The sequence below is a fragment of the Protopterus annectens genome, chromosome 7.part0 (genome assembly GCF_019279795.1).
Source record: "Protopterus annectens isolate FY-2018-M chromosome 7.part0, PAN1.0, whole genome shotgun sequence".
NCBI classification, from domain to species: Eukaryota; Metazoa; Chordata; order Ceratodontiformes; family Protopteridae; genus Protopterus; species Protopterus annectens.
Genome location: NC_056739.1, coordinates 1590295310 through 1590319520, shown reverse-complemented (window position 1 = coordinate 1590319520; position 24211 = coordinate 1590295310). Strand labels below are relative to the sequence as shown.

Genomic DNA, 24211 nt, shown 5'->3' with positions numbered 1-24211 from the left:
TCTAGCATTGATAAAGTTTTAATAGGTTTTATTTTCTCCAAAGTTTTCAAGCTTTGCATTTCTGCACTTTCTTTTTCTGACATCCCCCCATTAGTCACTCAGACTGCATTCACTTTGTCTACTTGTGTTCCCATGTTCTCCCCATAAATGACTTTCCCCTTGTCCAAACTGTTATGCATTTAATTATAGCTATAAGCTAACTCTCTTCTTCTATTTGAGTAACAACATTGATATCCTGCCACCGTATTCCTCACTTAAACCACTTGGTACAAGCTGCACTCCTGTGTGGCCCTCTTCCTTGGCATCTCCTCAGCAGCCCTGCACATCTCTCAATGTCTCTCATTCCTTGTCTCTCTATATATACCCTCTGTCTCTCATGTATATGTGAATGTTTGTGTGTATATGGGCATTCAATATTTGTTGCAAGTTGGTTTTGTTAGATAGGTTTTTGAAGGTAAATTTGGTGAAATGGTATCATTTGGGGAATTATAAAGTAGTCAAATATATTGGATTCCCGAGCCTAAGGTATGTGAGAGTGGATGATAATTGGAAACGTTTTGCTGGTGTTAAGGTTTTTACATTGTGGTTGGGTGTATGTGTGTGAGTGTTTATGGGTTAGGGTTAGAGTAAAGGCTAGGGAAGGTCATAAATATAAGCTGTGTTTTAGTTCAGTTTGTGTGTGTGTGTGTGTGTGTGTGTGTGTGTGTGTGTGTGTGTGTGTGTGTGTGTGTGTGTGTATGTGTGTGTGTGTCAGTGTCAGTGTCAGTGTCTAGCTTCTGTAGTGGTACTCATAACAAAAGGGTGTTCAGTACCCTAATGTGTATGCTTGAGATTAGGGGCAGGACTAATGTTAAATCTGGTGAAACTGCTAGAGAAAGCATGTTTAGCACCTTAATGTATAGAGCTGGAGTGAGGGACAGAGGGGTTTTAGTACCCCAATGTGTATGACTGAGGTTAGGGGCAGGACTAATGATAGGTCTGGAGACACTGCTAGGGAAAGTATGTTTAGCACCTTAATGTATAGGGCTGGAGTGAGGGACAGAGGTAGCACTGGAGTTAGGGTTAGCAGGGAGAGCTTTGCATATTACTAGGGTGCTACCCATAACACACACACACACACACACACACACACACACACACACACACACACACACACACACACACACACACACACACACACATGTACAAGCATACATATAATATGTTATTATATCAGATATCTGGCCAATTCCTGTATTTGCAGGAGTAGTTATAACAGACACAGATACACAATTTTACCATGTAAAAATGTTTCTATACTTAGACAACCTCTGACTATAGGATGAAGAGGCTCAGAATGACAAGACAGAACTTGTTCTCCGAAGACTGACGCAGATTTATATTAGTGAAGGAGGAACACATGTTTATAATCTAGCTATTTAAATTATGTTTCGCTCTGCTGAGTACTATTTATTTGCTATCTGTCACCCTCATTCTCAGGCAAATTACATAATTTTCTGGTCTACAGACCTTCACTTCTAATTATGTAGTATTTTTAATGATAGTATTCTTAGAGCTGAAAAACATATAGCAGTATTTTAAATTCCACATCTTAGTTATCTAACTTCAGGGCTGCACCACATCATAAAAAATGCATTTCAAGGTATTGACTGACTAGCTTTAATTAACATAAAAAGTTCATGAGGCCCATTTCCCAGTAGCTTCCCTATTGAGTTTTATGAGTGTTATCTTGGAGCTATTTGTATAGAATCCTCTAACTGCAGCACAAGATGTCCACAAATGTCAGCCTACCTCAGCTGTGACAGTACTTAGTAAATACTGTTTATTGACACACACAGATGCTGTCTGGTTCAATTCTCAGCTAGAGCGTCTTCTGCGTGGAGACATGAGTGAATGGGCGTACCTTCATTGAAGGTTGTGTGTCAGGCCTGGCAAGTCGGTACATAAAAATAAACTGCCAATCATTAGTGGACCGGACGTCCGCTGTGGTGACCCCTAACCGGGAAAAGCCGAAAGACACAAACAAAACTTACAACCTTCATAAATGCCAGTCCTGTAAGCTAGTGTCCCTTCTTACTTTTGATGACACACTGTACATAAATTAATGTCTGTGACAGATAACACCTTGTTATACCATGTCAACAAACAGACCTTGAAGATGTCAGATTATGAATACTTTGGGTAGTATAGTAGCTTATTTCTGTATCTTATCAAAAGGCCTCAGATATATCTTTCTTTTTTCTTAGCAAGGAAAATATGTTGACAAAGTGTAGTGTATCTTTACTCCCAGTATCATATAGATGTTTGGTTTCCATAACTCTTCCTAAGCAACTAAGAATGCATGAACAAGTTAACTCTACACTGAAAACTCTAGGATTTCTGATGGATAGCTTGCACAGAAACATAGCAGCCCTGGTGGTGCTTGTTAATTTGGTCAATTACCCATTTACCAGATGCTCATCTAGGGGATAGCTCTGGACAGCCTAGAGCCTGCTTTTTTTCTTTATTGCAAAGGTTTGGATTGGGAACTGGGGCATTGGCCTTCAATTGGACACCAAATAAATAACACCTGTAGGTCAAACATGTACCCATTGAATCCAATAAGATACATTACTGCATGCAGGGAACATGATACAGTGAATTAACATTGTTGACTGACAATTTATCAGGAAAAAAGTTGGGATACAGGTATTTTACAGTCACTGTATAATGAACCACAGCTGCCTCTGGCACCCTCCTTTAAGTACACTTTAAGTACACTAAGCCTGCAAAACCTACATATATAATGTATGTTTTTGTTTTTTGTTTTTTGCATGGGGAGTTTACACAGTGATAAGCTATGCTGATAATTTGACGCATAAGAAAGAAAATAAGCCCAGAGGATTAATGTTTCAAGCTGCTACTTATGGGCTTGATACAGTCATTCTCTGTTTGCCTATAGCATGACTCTGAGAAAGCTTTTTAACCAGGCAGTGACCTGGTTCACAGAGATATTTAGTATTACTACACTACTTCCTAAGAGTAACATAGCATATTTCTAGTAATTGTAATTAAAGATTCATTTGATTTACATTGTATTATATACCAACTCTATAGCACCTGTGACATTGAAACATTTAATTGGCTAAACAGCATCTTTTTAATTGCAAAAAACCTCACATGCATCATAAAACATACTAAAATTTTAGCTGAAAACAGAAGTTGGACAGCTATAAGAGAGCAAGCATTACATGTCCTTACTTTTTCAGTTCTTTTTCTTTACCTAAAGTGAGAAGTTACTCCATTTGAATCAGTTGTTTAATAGTGCATTTCCAGCCTGTAGCCCTTAAAACGGTTTTAAGTATGTTGTGATTTTATTTCCTCAGAGAATTAAATGAGAATTTATTCTGCTTTGAGGTTATTCTAATCAGATCAGTAGAAAAAGGAATAGCAAGTGTTTTTATAGCTATCAGATTCCTCCCAAAGACTATTATCTGAAGTGTTTGTTGTTTGGGTGAGGATGACATTGTAAGCACTTGTGTTATATTTATTAAAGTTATATTAAATATAAAAATGCTAAATTGATATTAATAGTAATAGGTAGTAATACATTATGTAGAAGTGTTATAAATTTGCAGGACATTTTGAAACACAAAATGTCGTTGACTCCTTTTTCTTCTTTTTCTCTTTTCTTTATGCTCCTTTTTTAATTACAGATATGATTATGTAATCACCATACTGCCTTTTAAATAATGCACCCATCAGTACAACTTATAAATACATAATCAGTCCCTCTACCAGCAACAACTTATTTTGCTATAAATATTAAGGAAAAAAAGTATGAATGAATACTTTTAATTACATATAAATATATACTTGGTATTTATTACATTTAAGATAATAAACTGGAACCTGTTTGCATTATTTATTTGTGAAGAATACCAACATACCTAATAAAGACATAACAACTTAACTTCATTAGTGCGTATTATGTGATTGTCTTATGATACTTCTCAGATATTGGATTAATTACTACTCCCCTACACCCCACTGCTGAAAACAGCATGCAACAAGAACCTCTGTTATCAAACAATTAATGTATTATTAATAATCTGAAGATACTGTGGCCTACTGAAGTACTTTAAGTCCACCCTTCTGATAGTGATAATAGTTATGATCAGACATTGCAGGTACTAGAAAGGTTCCACCCCCTCCCCCACCCCCAACATTCCCTGCAAAATAGCATGAAATAATTGTATGCTTTTTATTTATTTTTTTTTTTTTTATTTATTTTTAGAAACAAAATTGGGAGGGTAAGGCAGGCACCCTCCCACAACAAGTATTAATGCTGTACTAAAGGATCTTAAAAAGTGTTCAAATAAAACTTGTGAAGAAGACATTTTTTAAATAGTATTCATGCACATCGAGTTCCGTAATGGTTGCAGCTCTCTAAATTTTCTGCTAGTATTTAATACAACAGTGAACTGCAACCTCGATGAATATTTGTGTCTCGTTTATTTATCATGCAGTTCTTTGAGCCCAAAACATCTAAACTCGTTTTCACTTAGGGAGAGGGGCAAACCCCACTGCATACCTGACATAAGACCAACCCCCCACACCTCCAATATATGCATGCATGCGTGTGTGTGTGTGTGTGTGTGTGTGTGTGTGTGTGTGTGTGTCTGTATGTATGTGATGATGTGAAGAAAATGCAATACTTACCTTCTTGCATTACAGTAAATCTAACTACCATGACAGGACACCTGCAGTTGTTTAGCTTTGTCAAACAAACAGCAGGGCTCCTCAGTTAACTAAACAGAGAATTAGGTAAACTTTTTGGTAGAACTGGTTTGGAGCACATGATGACGTATTTTCTCCAAGTACAATGAAGCAACTATGCTAGTGCATAAGGTGAAAATAAGGCAGCTTAGTACAAAAGTTTACTTCAAACACAAGCCAACAGTAAAACATTAAAAATAATCAAAGACCAAACAGATTTTAATAGGGTCTAAACATGCAAGATTTTGATATGAATAGTCCTGCTGAGGGAGTTGAGCAACCAGTAACAGTGGAGTTTAAATCAGAAACTAATTCTCAGTCTTTTTTTAACGAGCAAAAGCACCATTCAGGAGCACAGTAAGATATTTGTCTCATTCAGCTGCCTGCAAGAATCAGAAACTTCAAAAAGGTGTGGTAGGTATAGCATGCCAATAACAGTAAAAGTGGAATATGTTCAACATGCTAGGTTGAAACCTGGACAGAACAGAAACTTCCAGTGAGGGAGAGAGTACAGAAATTCCAATGTTCAATGAATTTCAGAAACATAGGCAGTGAAAGATTCTACATCGTTTAAGGTAATTTGTGGAGCTCTCCATTTCCTGATAGCAAATTGTTAATTCTCACAATTTTTAAATTATCAATTTAAATAGATTTTGACCAAGCCACATGGCAATGGCTGTTAAGAGAATGGTTACTTTTAAAGTGTATTTGTGACAGCAAAACTTTCAAGTGGGAATAGTTTGTGATGATTTAAGAGAGGCACAATTATTATTGATATTTAGCTGAGTGTTACACCTTGAAATAAGTGTGTTTGAATTTTAAGGAGAGTGCAATATTTACAGTTTATTACAAAAATCAGTATGGCATTCTTTTTAGCAGCCTGAGTGTGGAGGAGAGACAGAGAAAGAGAGAGAGAAAACTATGTATAGATCTTGGCATGCATAATAGATGATTTCTGAAAGTTTATATGGGTGGTGCTTTAGCAATCATAGTTAATGATGCTTGTAACATCGCACTCTAACAAACATCCTTCCCCCTTATACACCCAACAGAGCTCTCAGATCTGAAAATCAGAACTTAATTACTATCCATAAACCTAAATGTCCTGCTGGCCAACTTCGCCTATCTTTCTGACTAGGCAAATGGAATTCCCTTCCCTCCACACTAAGAACCATACCAAACTCGGAAAACTTCAAAACCCAACTATTCAAACACCTGTCCACTAAATGGAAATACCTGCCTTCATCCAACCTAATCAAAGGGGGTTCTCTCTCTCTCTGGTTGCCAAGCTCTACAACTCTCATAGTTATCTTCCTATGAGCCTGTCTAAGCTCTCAACAATTTCTATAGCTTCTTTCTAAGCTCTCAACAACTCCTACAGCTACCCTCACACAGCCCAACCTTGTAAATATTGTAAATAGCATTCTACTGTTGATGTGTGTATGTAAAGCGTATTTACATTTTCTTAAAAGGTTTGTATGTAAACTGTTTCCACACCTAACACGTTTCCCTCAAATGAAACTGTATGATCCCTGCCTTCATGCTTAATGAATTTGTTAACTATGCATGATATTGAATGCATTTATGAGTAACTATTCTACATAATATTATCTTTAATATTAACTATCAGTTGTATCTAAATTGTATAATGCATCTTGGAGCTTTCCTCCCCAGGCCTCCACTGAAAATGGGTCAGTTTGGCCCAGTGGACTTCCCTGGTAATCAAACTGCAAATAAATAAATAAATAAACAAATAAATAAGACTATAATTGTTATATTGCTGACAGATCTAACTTGTTATGCTGGTGAATTTGTAAAGAATTAACAATGAAAATAAAGCTAAGGGTGCAACTTTATTTCATAGCATAACTTCTGGTATGATTATTCAACTATTTGATTTCTGCAGTGTTCTAAAACTGATTATATTTTATATATATATATATATATATATATATATATATATATATGTGTGTGTGTGTGTGTGTGTGTGTATATGTATATAGACACACTATTAGGGAGTTGTTCTGTAAGAATTCCAAGTTATCCATCACAGACGTTGATGTTATGGCCTCTTTTTCAACATAATTCTGGACTATATATATATATATATATATATATATATATATATATATATATATATATATATATATATATATATATATATATATATATATATATATATATATATATATATATATATATATATATTTTATAGTAAAAGTCTTATGGACAAGTTTCTGGTACAATTATGGCTACCCTGATTGCCCCAAACTTCTCAGTTACCTTATTGTCAGTTATAAATACAAAAATATTTATTGGAGCAGTTTTCTGTATCCATATTTTGTTTTATTGTCATTTTATATGCAATCTTTTTTACCACAGCACTGAATCTCATACCTCAAAATTACTAACTTGTTGCATCAGAACACCCTCAGAATATTTATTTTACCCACTGTTGCTTCAGTAGCACTTCATTGTCTTGATGTGGAACTTCTTAAAGATTTAAATGCAGGTAAACCGATGATGTCTTCATTGTAGCACTGCCCATCCTAAACAGTAGAAGTAAATAGTCAAGCTATCAGAGTATCTTGATTAACAAAAGAGTGAAGAATTTTTAGAAAAGTTAATGGTTTTGAAACAGATGTTTATATGTAGGGAGTAAAATTTTGAGCAGGCAGATTTGATAGTTGCTGAGACTAAAAAAATAGACTGAAATAAGCCAATAACCGAACATACTACAGAGTATTAAAGTGGTGGAGCTAGACAGGTAAACTCTTAATACAGTAATAATTGGAATAATTTACAGATTATAGCATTTTATTAAATCACTTGGAAAGTCTTAGTGGACAACCCAAAACATTTAGATTCTGTAGGTCATAGCCCATTGTATTTTTTAGTAAATACGGCTTTAATTTCGCAAGCATGTTGGAAAGTAACATGGCAGTAAAATGAAACTGACTCAAACCAATAAAAAAGAAGGAAATATGATTGTGAATGATGTGGATTTAATTTAAATAGCTTGTATTATTTTGATAACATGACAATTAAAACCTGTGCAAATGATCAACATTAAAAGTACTTTGTCTCTTGGGATCCCTCAGATTCCATTTATGAAGGCAAAACTTCCAGTAGGTTCAGTCAAACATTTGACACTCATGTGCAGTTAAGAGGGTAGGTAAGATATAATAATGTTCTATTTTGACACTCTTTCAAAAGAGTTTCACTAAAAAATATTTATTTTGTTTTGAAGATGAGTTAAATGAATGGGGGGGGGGGATTTGGAAGTGTTTTTGACAGATGAGAACTTAATTGGCAGACTTTATTAAGAACTAATGCTACCCCAAGGCTGTACAGATTAATGTATCAATATTTAATGTGAACTGAAATTAAAGACAGGAATAAATTAATTTCTTTGTAGTTGTTATGCTGGATTCTTTTAACAACTGGAATTAAATATAATTTTAATGATTGAGCATCAGTATTACTGCTTGCATATTTAAATGTTTGTGAGTTCATTACATAATTGTGTGGTTTATTGGTTGATTTAGCTTTGTGATTTCAGCAATAAGCCAATTGTTGTACAGAAGTGTTTTTGTTCATATCTGATGAAATTTAAATTAAACAAAATAGTAGATTACATTGGTACAAGGAGGATGAAAGTGCTTACCAGAATTATTTAACAGAATACCTTTTCACTTTTCTACTTCATTTTTTCTCTGTTTATTACTTTATACTACAGGGTATGTTCTTCATTCATGGAGGCTGTTTTTTTATAAATGTCTATAATGTAGATATGTTATTTGATGAGTGTGGCATAAGTTGAAGTGGGAAAAATGATGAATTTGCTAGTAATTTTGACCATCATTGAGAAGTTGATATTTGAGCTGGTTTAGCTTCATTTTAATTTGGAATTTGTAAAATGATTTTAGTTAAATGTATTTTGAATGATCTCTTCATAATCTTAAATGTGAATCCATTTCTATAGACGTCTTAAGAATGGGAAGAGATTATTGTATGATTGTAGTGATCTAGTACTGATTTTTTTTGTCAAGATTTGCATAACAAAAAGTGTTTATAGAAAATAGTAAGAAGTTAAGGTATTTAGAGTCGTTATTTATACAGAAACAAGTATATGGAGACCTTCAGTGGAGCTTTGCAGATGGTAGCATAAGATGAATGTGAGAAGATGCATAAACTGCACAACTCAACCAAATGGGCAAACATTGCTTCTGTTATGTGTGGATATTTTCATTGAGTTTGTACTGAGCTAATATATCGTAAGGACTACTTATTCTGAGACTTGAGTTGGAAACATTTGCCATATAATAAATATTCCCCCAGTTAGTTGTCTTTATTTACTTACTCAGTGGTGTGAACATAAGCTGCAGATGAAGGTCATTGTTGATGTGACACCCCTACACATGTGTACAAATGGGAAAAAGGGGATAATGGATTAATGGAGGGAAGTTGTCGTATTTATTTTATGTCAGACATTACCAGTAAAAGCATGGAGGACAGTTGATGTACTCTGTCCTTTATGGAAACCATGTTGTCTGAGGCAGAGTATATGGTTTTGAATAGTAGATGTGATAAAAATAGCTTTTTTTTGGCACTAAAAAAGTAGAGAGCTGACATGAGCTGCTGGTGGCTTTGGTCTCCATCACTTCCTGTGTCTTGACACTTCATGTACAGCCAATCCAGAAACCTCTTTCTTCTGACAGAACAAAGGTACATTAAATGGAATTTTGAGCACTGTGTTGAAAAAGTAGTTTTCTCAGAATTTGCAGATGTAAGGATAAAGGTGGAGTACCTATGCTTTTGCACCATAAGTTGACATTCAACTTTAGTTTGTATAATGGTGATTTTAGAACAAATTATACTAAGTAAGAGCAAGTGAGCCAGAGCACCTCACATGAGGCTGTTTGGATCTTGACAACTAACTGTAAAAGCACCACATGTCTTGCTGTGATCTTTGTATTACAATTTTGTGCATTTGGAATTTAATTGTCAGTATTTTAGAGGACAATTTTGTGGTTCGTGCTTGTTGTCTTGCACATACCACCTTCTATTCACTTCCTCCTAATTACTTTATCAGTTACATATTATTTCTGTTACTTACAATGTCCCTATGTGCTTCAAAACAATTCTTGCTATACTTTTTTTTTTCCATTTGTGTAGTTGACACCAATAACTTATATGCCCCAGCATAAGTTTGTATTCCCTTAATATGTAAATACAGACCCTGATATTCAAAAATGATGATGGTGAGTGGGAAGTCTTATCACTAGCAGCTTCCCCCAGTTGTAACCTTTTATAATATATATACACATATATATATATATATATATATATATATATATATATATATTAACTCCAAGACTGCACAATCCCCATATAAAGGGAATATTCCTCTAGCTGGGGATTGTCAGTCTCACATACCTGTCGACCATCTGTATGTATTGATATTTAGACCAAATGTAAGACCAACATTTGTATATATACGTATATGTATATATACACACATATTTCTATATGTGTATATATGAATATTTATTGCACATTGCTGAATTTGTTTTAAGCAAGATCACACAGCAGTGGGGTTAGGGAATCCCCCCTTTCTCCACTGCTGTGAAATCTTGAAACTGGTATATGTAAGTAGCAGTGAGTGAAAGCAGTGTAGGGGGGCTTACTCACCTATAAAAAAAATATATATATATATTATTTATTTATTTATTTTAGTTTGACCATTGTTGTTGCAATCCCTTGTGGGTTACAGTGTTGTCCTTTTCCATCTTCTGTATCACTGATTGCTTCGGTGTGAATGCCTCCTGCCAGTCTAAGCTTACCTTGTTGCCATTACATTAGTTTGTATTTGAACTAATGATACATTCACATTGTTAACCAAGTATGGAATGACCAAGACTACAATGCAGTATTCCTGTCATCTTGCAGAATGTCCAGATTTGTGTGTGATATTTCAGTCGGTTCCTCATAATATTTATGATTCGGTGGCAACATACTACAACCTTTTACTTCTGAACTATTCATGACCTGTCCTCCTAACCCACCAGACTAGGCTTCACTGTACAAACCATGATTTCTCAGTCCTTGGTCCCAAACTGTGAGAATCTCTCTCTCGCTCTCTCTTTCTGATCCCATTTTCCATTCACAAATAAAAGCACATTTCAAAACATTAATAAACTGCAGCTGCTATCTCTCTGGTTATATAACTTAACCTCCTCATTCCCGTCTTCTGTCATCATACTTTGCTCTGACTCTATTTTTGATTGGCATTCTTTCAGCATGCCAACTCTGATGCCACTTTATATAATGCATGTATATATTATGTTTTTTTCAGGCACTCTGTATATAATGTCATTTGTTTACTGCCTTTATACCCTCAAGGCAATTATGATATGCAATTTGCATCTAATATACAAATCCAATAAATACATATCTGATATATCTGATATATACATATCTACTGTATGTATATATTGCATTTTGTCATCCATTCTGTATATAATGCCATGTATCTCTATGTTTTCCATAGGATGAGACTGAAATGAGTCCAATGGGTTCAGTGTGCTCTAAGACTAATGTTTTAAATCTGTCCATGATTTTAGGCCTTGGTCCTGCCATTGGTTTTGTCTTTGTCCAGATTACTTGCATATGCTATGCAGGGGGTATTTACTCACAGATATCTTCACAGTGGAAGGAGTACCCAGTAACTACAGAGGTACAGTAGTGCATATAATATGCTCAGAAAAATAAAAACAGAAACTGAATTTAGTAAATTGTCATTCTGAACCCTTATTTAGTTGAACTCTCTAGTTGCACATACTCCTTACTGTCTGCTCTGTTGCACATTCCTTGTGATCTGCAGAGAGGCTTACTGAATTGCTTCCTATAATAATGTCATATATAATTTTTTTATATATGCGCACAGAAGTGAATTAAACATTACAAGCAAGTGAAGTTACTCTTTGTAAATTGAAACATAAAATTAGCAGTTTTATTGCTAGGACCATTCCTTGTATCTCTTATGCTGCATGTTGAGATTTTTGCGCTGAAAGAGTTTTTCACCCAATATTTTGTTTGACAATATGGTATTTCATTCTTTTTCTGTTTTAAACTTAGTTAATTTTAAACTTCATTACATTTTTATCAATACTAATAACAACCTACTGCAGCTAATGTCACATTTTTATGTTTTATGACTTTGAAGCCTTTTCATAACAAACAATATTCTGTCTGGAGTCTGCATTTACTCCCTGCAGTCACATGGGTTTCCTGTGGGTGCTCCGGTTTCCTTCCACATTCCAAAGACATGTAGTAGGTGAATTGGACACTCTAAACTGGAAATAGGTGTGAGTTTCCATGTGTGTTTATGGCTGGCCACCCGGAGGTGTGAACATAGCTTCTAGATAATTGACACTATTGATATGGCACCCAAACCCTCTGTCCAAAAATTGGAAAAAGGGGGTTGTAGAAGGATGGATGCATTTTATGTAGAGAAGGTTAGTTGTTACTTAAGGAGTGGCCGTTGCTGTTTTAGTGAAAGTGTGCAGAGGAACAAGTTATGTTTGCTCATACTGATTTGGTGTAGAAAATTGTACATCTAAGGGATGAAGAGTTGCCATTTGATAAGGGCAGGTTGTGGTTATGCATACTTGTTTGAAGTACAAAATTGTACATCTGGGGAATGAAGATTTGCCATTTGATGAGAGCAAGTTATAGTTGCACATACTTGTCTAGAGTAGAAAATTGTACATCTGAGGAATGAAGCTTTGTCATGGGTTCATAGGTAGGTACTAGGCTATCGGCCCTAGGGCCTATACAAGCCTAGCTAAAAAAGTATCCTGGCTTTTGCCACCCAAGAAAATGATTTTCCTGTGCCCCTGTCGAGCAGAGCCACAGAGGTGATCCCCGGGGTGAATTTCCTATTTCCCATCCAATCATCAAGAATTTTTCTTGAAGAGTGCTAATGAGGAGCTTTGTTTGATATAGATAGGTAGTTTGTTCCAGAGTATGGGAAGTCTCTGGGACAGGAATCTATCCCTCCAGCATGTTCTGTTTATTGTCGTGCCAAGGTTTAGGTCCCTAGAGCATGTAGCTTGAAGGGATTGGGATTTCTTTAAGTGGAGCATGTCCAACAGCTCTGGGTTTGACATAGCTTTGTATGTTAGGCAGAGATTACCTCTGAGTAAGCGATATGCAACAGCGTAAAGCTGGAGTTTTTTGAGACGGTCTGCGTCGGGCATATGTTTGAGGCTGGTAATCCTCTTTGTGAGGTATTTCTGCTGCCATTTCAGTTGTTGTAGATGTCTTGTGAGGTACATACCAAAAGGGGTGATGTACTCTCTAATGGGTCTAATGAGTGACGAGTAGAGGGGAACAATGACCTCTTTTTTCTTGGATGAGAAACCTTTTGTGATGAGGTGTGCCAAGTAGAAGGATTTCCTGACTACTGTGGTGATGTGATTATCAAAGGAGAGACTACTGTCCACCTGTTTCCCAAGGTCTCTTATCACACTTTCGGTGTTAAATAGACTACCACATATGTGGTAGCTCATGGGTACAGAGTTTTTACCAAAGGGGATGACAACTGATAAGAGCAGGTTATGGCTGTGCATACTTGTTTGAAGTAGAAAATTGTACATCTGGGGAATGAAGCTTTGTCATTTGATAAGAGCAGATTATGGCTGTACATATATGTTTGAAGTACAAAATTGTACATCTGGGGAATGAAGATTTGCCATTTAATAAGAGCAGGTTAAAGTTTTATTTATTATTTGTTTTATTTATTTTACATTTTTAACTGGCTTAGTCCAGCTGAGCATTAGCTCGTTTTCAGTGGAGACCCGAGGAGAAAAGCTCTGCAGTAGTTGCACACACTTGTTTGGAGTAGAAAATTGTACATCTGGGGAATGGAGATTTGTCATTTGATAAGAGCAGCTTATGGTTGTACATACTTGTTTGGAGTAGAACATTGTAGGTCTGTGGAATAAAGATTTGCCATTTGATAAAGATCTGTAAACAAAAGACTGTTTTCTGTTCAGTGTTAGTTTGGTTGCATATTTGCATTAATATATAATCTGAGTTAAAGGTTTTGTAAGTGATTACAGGAGTGATTGGGACAGTGAGGTGTCTGATATTAAAGTCTAAAAATTTATTTTTACAGATATTTGAAGGCAGACAGACAAAGGGGAAAAGAAAACATGCATTAACACACCCCTAAACCAGGCTTAAAATGAACTACCATAGAAGATTTTAGAGGAAATTGTTTGGTGAATGCCCATGAGTGCAGCACTAAAGACGTGCATAGTAGTACAGAGGCACAGAGAAGAAACAGATACTGAAGTGGAAAAAAAAAAGTTAAAAGAAACTGAAAGAAGAGACATGATAAAATAAGTTATGTATGAAATAGCAAACACATTGTCTTGCAACAGTAGTTTCAACTTCCAGACTATTTCTTGAAATAAAACCTGTTATATAAAGGTGCCTGTTGAAGGGTCAACAAAAATTTAAGTGTGAATATGGAGAGTATATATAGATTCCATGGGTCTATATCAGATAATTGAAGTTTCAGAACTTTGAACACCATATGGTCGACCCCATATGATCAAAGTACTGAAACCTTGAATACCTGATTAAAAAAAATAAAAAAGTAAAAAAAAAACAAAAGTAACTGCTTTAAGCAGGGGGGCAAGCACCCCTGCACCCCCTACTTAAATATATCAACTCCGAGATTGTACTTTAACAGAGTATTGTGCAGAAAGGGAAGATTTCCCTTTGCTACTCTGTAGTGCGATCTCGGAGTTGGTATATTTAAGTAGCAGGGGATGTGCTTAAACCCCTTTACTTTTTTTTCGAGGTTTTTTTTTTTTTTTACTTGTTTTATGTTTTCCAACTTCAATCATTAGTGTTCGATGTCTAGTAATTCGAAGTTGTAAAACTTCGACAATTTAATATAGTCCCAGATTCCATGATTGCAGAATTTCAGGAATATTCCTCCTACACTGAGGTTTGGCAGTCTCAGAGTTATATATATATATATCTATATGGGAACACTTCATAATCCCAAAATTCTGAAATACCGAATTTCAGAATCCTGAGATCATAAAGCCGAAAGTTCTAAATACCAAAACTCAGAAGTGCGAATTTCAAAATCCCAACATTTGGAGATGTTGAAGTAGCGCTTCTGGAGCTGTGCTGTTTGAATGGAAGTTCAGGTAAGTATGTATGTTTAAGGGTGTTGGTTAGGGGCTTTAGTGGGTGTCAGTATGTGTTGTGACTGTGATGTGTGTGTGCAAGGGGAATGTAGGTGTGTGGTGGTGATTTTGTGTGTTTGTCTGTCTAGTGCGACCCTGGAGTTAGTATATTTAAGTAGGGGGGTGTGGGGGGCAGGAGTATGTAGTGTAGGTTTGTGTGTTTGTGTGTAGGGGGAAGGTGTATGTTTGTGTATGTGTGTGGTGTCTGGTTAGTGTAGGATTCGCGATTTCAAAATATCGCGCTTTTGGGATTTTGGTATTTAGAGCTTTCGGCTTTATGGTCTCGAAATTCTGAGATTCGGTATTTCAGGATTTCGGGATTATAAAGTGAATCCATATATATATATATATATATATATATATATATATATATATATATATATATATATGATGTAGGATGGAAGAAAAAAAAACATGTCAGTGGAGTTTAGGGAGTAAAGCCTCTCTGAATTAATGCTTTAAAAGTGTAAATGTGTGTGTGTGTGTGTGTGTGTGTGTGTGTGTGTGTGTGTGTGTGTGTGTGTGTGTGTGTGTGTCTGTCTGTCTGTCTGTGTGCGTGCTGGGGCAGTGGTCTTACTTCAACACACCCCCTAGACTAACGAGCAAAGCCTACATAATTTGATCAGGTGAACACTATCCACCAGAGATAAGTGTAAAGACATTGGTTGGGGGGACCACTAGCCACCAGGGATTACTTTAATGATGTGGTATGTGGGGAACACTATTTATGTTCAATAATCCTAAAGACTTGGGTTGGGAGGAAACACTAGCCACCAGGGCAGACCTTTTGCATCTTGTGCATTTGCATCACTTAAATATAATAGAATCAGGGGGAACCACTAGATACAAGGGGATCCTCTATATACCATGCCAATCTGCAAGTGGGGGCATATCTTGTCATTTATTGATACTTGACATCTTACAAGCCAATGCAGCCTTCTAAGCTATTGTGTAGATTAGTAGTTAGTATTACAATAGGTAAAGTGTTATCTTTTGAAAGTTATAGGTCTTACACTTTTAAATTCAGTAAGCAACAGTATATGATTATGAACGTTACAGGCTTTGTAAGTGCTGGGCAATGAATAACTGCAGGCACATTTCTTTTTCAGGTCAGTGCACACCCTTGACTCCACCAGCATTCGGCACTTTGAAGGTACAGAATGGAAATGGCACCAATATTGGAACTGTCATCACCTTTCAGTGCATCTCTAAACACCGGCTAGAAGGAGATGGCATTGTTACTTGTGTGTGGAAAGGCAACAACACACAATGGACAGGAGTAATACCAGCCTGCAAATGTAAGATTTATGGCTTACTGTAAAATGCATTTTCATGACATACTGATATAAGTTCTTAAATGTACCTGGGAAGCTGAAGTGAACAAGTGTTTGTAATTTATGTGGCCTTTGTAGCATTCTAACAAATTTTAGCTTGAACTGAGTCCAAGATCCTTGGGCTGGTAATATCCTCAGCTATTGAAATAATTATGAATGAAATTACTGTTATGTTTTGGTTCTCAGTCTATCGTTTCAGCTGAGGGTCTCCTAGTTTGTGACAATGTAGATCTGTCTACTGAGTGAACAGTCTCAGCATTTACCTTGCTTTTGCAAGAAGTATTGTATTAATCTCAGGTTACAAACTGAACTCTATTAGAATAGAGGGTACTGTTCTGGCTGCCACAGTAGTTTGTGGTAAGATTATTAGGTGTCCTTGAACAAAGGGATTTCTTGTGTAGCCAGTATATACATTTCATCCCAATATAGTGATAATGTGCAGATGTTAATCTGAAATACGAGAAACAGAGACATTCAACAAGTAAACCAGTTGTTGCCAGAAATTTAGAATACTTTTTGATGAATACATCCCTTTCATGATCTCTGTAATGTTACTGTTTCCTCTTGTGGACATAGAGAACATCTCATTTTGGTGTTTGGTGACTTAGAAGGGAATGCAAAACAACAAAAGCCCTGAATGTACTTTGCATGAATGTTCAGCATGCTGGTTACATGTAGAATTAGTATAGTCTATAACAGATCGAGTACTTCTGGTACTGGTGTGATTTGTTTTGTATGCATCATAAAGTTAAAGTGAGTGAAGAAGTTTAGTGAAACTCTGAATCATTTACAACGGCAGCTTCGTAATTTGAAAGCTGTAGGTTCAAATGAACTAAATGCTTGTTATATGACCCACTGAACTGTTGAAATTGTGCAATATGCAAGGAATCTAGAGTGATCAGTTTCTACAGCAAAAAAAAAAAAAGAACTCCAGAGGTAGCAGTCCAGAGAATTCATCCAAATTGGGTACAGTTGACAACTATAAAACATAAATGAAAAATAATACTTTTTTTAAATGCTCCAGTGCAGCTTTTAGTATACTGTGCACCTTATGCTACTTTGCTAAGCCATCATTTATAAACAGGCTATACAGCATTTATATGCTTTCATTACAGACCTTAACATCTTGTTATACCTTCCTTTATAAAAAGTAATATGCAGTTAGGCTCATGTATAAGTCATGCCTGTAAAGTGCTTCTTTTATCTTTTTTATAACCGTTCATAGACAATGCCTTATTTCAGAAATCAAGAAAGTTGTCCGGTATAGAAAATCTACCATCTTGTGTATCTGGACCTTGGCCTTGCTTCACCAAACATGTTGCTCTTCTATAAAAAATGAAGTAGTGAACTAGTCTCCCAGACACACTCTAACAGTATTCCCAGAATGATCGAAGGAAGCAGTGGAACAATAAAATCCTTTTATTAAGTGATAAAAACACTAATAAAATAACTGCTAAGTGCTTTCGTTTAATAAAGTATTAAACTTCATCAGACACCATGTTCTTTACATCACTTACTTATATACTCAAATAGTTCAAATTCATTGGATGAAAAAAGTGCAAATCAATCAATAAACCCACCACCATAGCCTGCCTACCATATCATTAATCAAAAAAAAAGAAAAAATGCCATAATGGTTTCGGTTGTTTACATTATTCCAGGTATGTCCAATGACCAGTTCCTGGCTGTTGTAGTCTAAATAAACTCCCCATAAACTTTACCCCACCAAAGAATTTCTCTGAACAGAACACTAGAGACGTGCTTCTCTCAGAGACATTCATGGTAATGAACTACCTTCCAAATGGAATAATGCAATAATAAAACATCATATGATTTATATGCAGCATTGTCTTGAAAAAAAAATTACATTTACAGGCAACATCATTTATGGAATTAATGCACCTCTTTTCTTAATGTACATGAACATTTCAAGCACCTTTTTCCCCCTTTTCTTACTATATTCAGTGCCACCTGTTTGAGTCAAACTCCTTAGTTTTCAAATAGCCTTTTAAATGGTATCAGAAAAGATGATCTCACAGTCAGCTGGCAATAAGTTTCAGGAAAATAACCTCTGTTCTACAATGTTGTGATCATGCTCCTATAAACGCCCATGTTTTGGCTAAGTACTGGTGTACAAGGGTGGTCTGATTATATACCTGTTCTCTAGTAAAGTATCCACTGGAAAAACAAAAAAAGTGAATGCAGAAAAGCAGACATACTCCACCATCTGTAAAGCGCTTCCTTCCTTTCTTCTTACAGTCTGGCCAGATATCTTGTCCTATCGGCATACATGCATTTGTGCTTATATAATGATTACATACAGTGAGCAGAGTTAACAAGATTACAAAACAAAGCAACCACATTTCTTTATTTAACATTTGTTGACCCGAAAGTCCAACTAGGACAGAGCCTATTTTCACCAGAGGACCGGGGAGAAACACTGCAGATGCATGCCTTTAGAATGTGGAAGAAAACCCACACAAACACAGGGAGAACATGCAAACTCCACACAGAAGGAAGGTACCCCAGCCAGGAATTGAACCTGAGAACCTCTTGCTATGAGGCAACAACATTAACCACTGCACCGCATTGTTCTTGTAAAGGCGGTACTAACTTCAACAATTAAATATTTCAGATCAGTTTCGTAACCCGGCCTCCTTATCACAAAACAAAAATAGTACACATCCAGTTAGCTTATTATTTGCATTGTCTCTTAGGTTTTCATATTAGTATATGCCCTGGAAGAGGCACCGAGACAGTCTTAAAATAAATGGCTGATTCTACACTAATTAATAGGGAAAATGCCTACCTTACGGGTGCCATGTTTTAGATATTACCAATGCCTTTATTATTGCTGACTAAAGTATTGTAATATACATGTTCAGAAAAGGAGTCACGTCCTGTAGATTGCACTGATTAGAAGATCACCTATAGAACAGGACTCATGGTAAAGTGGAAAGAGGACACATTAGAACCACTAACCATCAAAGCTGGTGTCCCTCTAGCATTAGTGGTTAGGCTTAATTCTCTTCCCTGTTTTTATGAGGAAAAATGTGTCATCACTGTGGTGATATAAGGCTGATATAGCATGCAGATGATGCTTTCCTTCATTTTGTTTGAAACATCAGAAAAAGGCTTCAGTGAACTACAAGTCTTGCTTTTCACAAACAATTTCATTCACAATATATATTTGGTGACAAAGCTGTTTCCAGTCACCATTCAATGAATCTGTCAGTTGTGAATACTGCAGCATGGCTGCTGAAGTTATGCAGTCTGTAAACTATGAAGACTTTTGTCTGGCTAAAGCAGTATCATTCATCAGTAATGTTCAGTACACTGCCTATAATTAAATCAATGACTAGCAGTATTTTACAGACTTATATCATGTCTGACTGATGCAATTCTGCAGTAATAGTTTAGCTACAGTAAGGTAAAATCATTTTCCATCCATTCTCGAAACTATAATAAGCAAGCCCAAGATAGGATACAGACACAAAGCCAAGCTTGTGAGGGACTGATATAGTTGTATCCATGGTTACTTACTGCTTCCTGCTGCAAAGTGGTCTAGCCTAAATTGCAAATAACATGGCCAGCAATTTTGTCTGACTTACAGGCGACTTCATGGGGTACACTGTAATGGGTCCTCAGTGTTCTACAGGTAGTTAGCACTTTATTGCCTTATGCATGACACACGCAGAATGATATGGCTTTCAAAGTATCACCCTCTTGACTCTGAAATTATTTTTCTTCTGACAGTAAGAATGGTGTCTTCATGTACGTTTCTAAAGAAATGACTTGAATCTTGCAATACTCTGTCCTCATTGCAATACTTGGATGTTGGTTGGGATATTCAGTAAACAGACAGACACTGTGAAATGTGTTTTCAACCCGCATGTGGTCTTTACTCTGATCTAGAATTAAGGGTACTACATTGTGTATACTTCTTATAGTTATTTATTTACATATATATATATATATATATATATATATATATATATATATATATACATATATGTTTATAGCCATATGCGGTAGCACACATTATATTACACTGACCATTTAAAATATTCTTCACACTGCACTAACCAGTGCATTCAGTTTTATTTCAAAACAATATTTTTTGATATCGCAAGCGTGCCTATCAGTCCATATAGTCATAATTGGTTCTTGAAACTGTCCACACATGTCTAGCTTCTTCAGTGGCTAAACATGAGCTGTTTATTGTGTCTGCTTCCTTTGGAGAGCTCATCTTATTTTTCAGTCAGTTCTTGCTGCACGACCATTTGTCTTTTTTCTTTGAGACACAACTTGATGAGCTTCTTTTTGCAGTGCTTAACTATCCCAGCTCTGAAACTGATTGAGATGATTCTGGATGCTCATAATCCTTGTGTTTCTGTATAGATGTCTATACAAATGTTGGTGACTCCTCTGTATGGATTTCCATCTTTTACAAGAACAACATAAGGCATTGGTTCAGCTGCTTGACGAACTGCTTCAGCTTCAGGCTGCAGATGTCTCTGGGACGTGTGTATTACTGTATCTCAGCCTGTAAATACATCTGTCTCATAACGTCTAGATCATAGTAATTCTTCAATCTGTCCTATTTTTCTAGCATTTCCTTTACTTTACATTGATTGATATATAACTATGTAGCTAGCCTGTTGACCTATTTTATGATGTACAGTTCGTAAGACCAGGCAGATAGCATTTTGTGCTAATCCGCAGCATAAACTAGCTGTGACTTTTATTGCTTGTTCTTTTGTCCTCACCGTAAGATACTCCTAACCTAAGCTGAATGCCCTCTGACTGTTTTTTTTTTACTTTTTACTTTTTTCAGCTGTGTTCCCTCAAAAATAACCTGTTCAACACCTTATCTGGCCACTCGTTAACCTCCTGATCTCTAACCAACACAAAAGTGGGTCTAGAGGTAACAACCCCCAAATCAGCTTGCCAACATTACAAACTAAGTATGTTCCTGTGTTTAAGGACATTACATTAGCATTTGTACTATATTTGTAAAACCTAGGGTGAGCACGCTGCCAGAGACACCCTATAGATTGTATCCCTGTTCCCCTGCTCATACAGTCTTCTCTTCCCAATATCTCCTGCTCATTTAGTTACCTCGCCCACCCCCACTCACCCCTTATTTGGCATGCTACACTTTCCAACACCCCACCACACCTCCTTATGTTAAACTTATTTTTGTATAGCCACTTTAAAACTCAAGGTTTTGTAAAAGAAGGGTGTATAACCACTTCTAGACTATCTACATTAATTAATCTGTAACAAACAGCAGCTAATAAAGCAGTGTTTTTCTATTGCAGTTGTAGCAACTTTTTCTATAGTCTGCATTTAGTTTCTACACTTTATAACTGGTTATCACACTTTACAACTTTACATTAATTGTAAAGTCATCATCCTCCAACCACCTCACTGTGGCTGATTGTTTCTGTTGGCATGCAGTCTAGCTGGGGCTAGCCCCACTCCATTCACTCTCTCTATGCTTGAGCTCACTTCGCTCCCCTACCCTACCCCCATTCTCACCCACACCCCCTCTTTCTTTAGATTTATACCTAACCAAACCACATCCCATCTACCACCAGCCAATCCACTTCTTGCATCTCTCTCCACCCCCTCTCCTCCAACACCATACAACTCATTACAGCCATCCACTATGACTTTGTTCATCTCCCTGATAACTAATACTCTACCTTCTCTTACCTTTTACATAACTCCACCTCCCTCCACTCATGACCCATCAATAACCTACACTCACCTATTCTCCCTCTGTACTCCATCAACAATCACACCAACTCATATGCTGACAATAGCTCACACCTCTACAACACACCCACCTATCTCCTGCTACCTTTCAGACACTTACCCATCCACTGTACTTACCCCTCATCTCTCAGATATATAAAACTAACCAATACAATCAGACAACTCATTCTATATAACATAACACAAATTAAGCTCTAGGCTGACATCCACCCCAACCCAGGGCCTCACAACCAAACCCTACCTTGCACTGCTTTTTCCCCCTCCCAGCCCAACACCAAACTCTTCCCACCATACTACTAATCACCTCCCCTCCCCCTCTTCCAAAAACCAAAAACACAGACCTAGTCTTTATAAACTTTAACCTCCATAGTATAGTAAATAAAATTACTGAATTTCATGCAACCCTTAACCACTACTTACCAGATATTGCAGCATTAACAGAAACCTGGTTAAAGCCCCATATCAGAGACGAAGAAATAATTACAAATGGATACAACATAATCAGACTAGACAGACCAAACAAAAAGGGTGGTGGTGTCACCACTATGTATAAAGACACACTCAAACTTGAACCATTGAACTGTACCCCCCCCCCCGACCTTCCTAACTCCAAAATCCTAACAGCACGCCTAGTAATAAACCATAATAAAACTATTATTATCATAGCCACACACCCCCCCCCCGGCAATAACTTACCCATAATTGAAAATCTTCTCTCGTGGGCATCATCTCTTTTTAACCAGGAGACCATTATCCTAGGCGATTTCAACCTGGATTGGCACTCCTGCATTTCCAACAACCCTTCCAGTTTCCTAAACCTCTACAATTTTCACCCAAATCATATCCTGTCCAACCTGGTTAGACAAACACTCAAAAAAGCAGTCCACACTAGATTGGATACTTACTAACAAACACAATCTAGGTTACTTAGCAGGCTGCCTTCCAGACTCCCTCAGTGGCCACTTACCTACCTTTATGTACAGAAAATGAGTTCAAGCACAAATTGACACAATATATAAATTTGTTAGAAATAAGAAAATGTTCTCACACTCCGCTTTCAACATTTTACTTCAGCAATGTAACTGGTCCCCTCTCAGATACCTCACACTTGATCAGGCTGTTCAATACTTCAACAACACCTTTCTTAAAATACTAGATAATATAGCACCCACAGGAAAAATAAGAGCAAACACTAGGCACATACCTTGTCTAACAAAAGATGCCATAGAACTGCTGAAACAGACAGACAGACAAGGCATGGTCCACTTACCATACCACCCAAGATAAAATAAACCATACAACATATCAAAAGCTCCAAAACCAGGCAAAGAAACAGATAAAATCAGACAGGTCAAACTACTTCCTATCATGTCAACCAGCCTACCAAAACAACTCCAAAAAATGTTGGCAAACCATTAACAATCTTCTCAACCCAGGCTATACCCCAGCCCCCCAACCAGCCAACTCCAAGGTAACAGACCTAATTGCTACACAGTTTAACACCTACTTTAATAACTCTAGCACATCACTTCTCAATAATCAGAATAGTCAACCTCTCAATTTACCCTATCCCCTTCAGACTCCCCCACCCCCTTCTTTTTCACCCCTATCCATACTAACTACATAAATTCACTCCTTTACAAATTCAAACCCTGCCATCTAGCAGTAGACCAACTACCCAATGAATTCCATAAAATTGCTGCCTCCGCAATAGCCTATCTCATATCAAGCCTGATCAACCACTCGACCTCTGAACAAAATGTCCTCTATTTATGGAAAACATCTCACATCATACCTCTACAAAGGGGTCCCCTCAAAAAATCTAACTAACTACCATCCCATAGCCATCCTGTCCCGGCTAGCTAAAATATTAGAAAAATGTATTCACTCCCAACTCCTCTCCCACCTCCTGACATACAACCTCCTCTCCCACACTCAATATGGCTTTAGGCCAAAACATAGCACTAGCACTGCCCTATTATCTTTTACAAACACTATCCAAGGTCTGAAATACAGAGAAGGTCAGAAGGAGTTGCATTGTGTCTTTGTGAACTTAGAAAA

At 36.7% G+C, this 24211-nt stretch overlaps 1 protein-coding gene across 1 annotated transcript in view; it reads left to right on the top strand.

Moving 5' to 3' along the window:
• SUSD3 (sushi domain containing 3) overlaps positions 1-24211 on the top strand; it is a 1048308-nt gene that overhangs the window by 453990 nt on the left and 570107 nt on the right. Inside the window, exon 2 of the mRNA XM_044078145.1 lies at positions 16142-16330. Within this exon, the coding sequence (XP_043934080.1) occupies positions 16142-16330 (189 nt within the window). The remainder of the gene's footprint in view (positions 1-16141; positions 16331-24211) is intronic.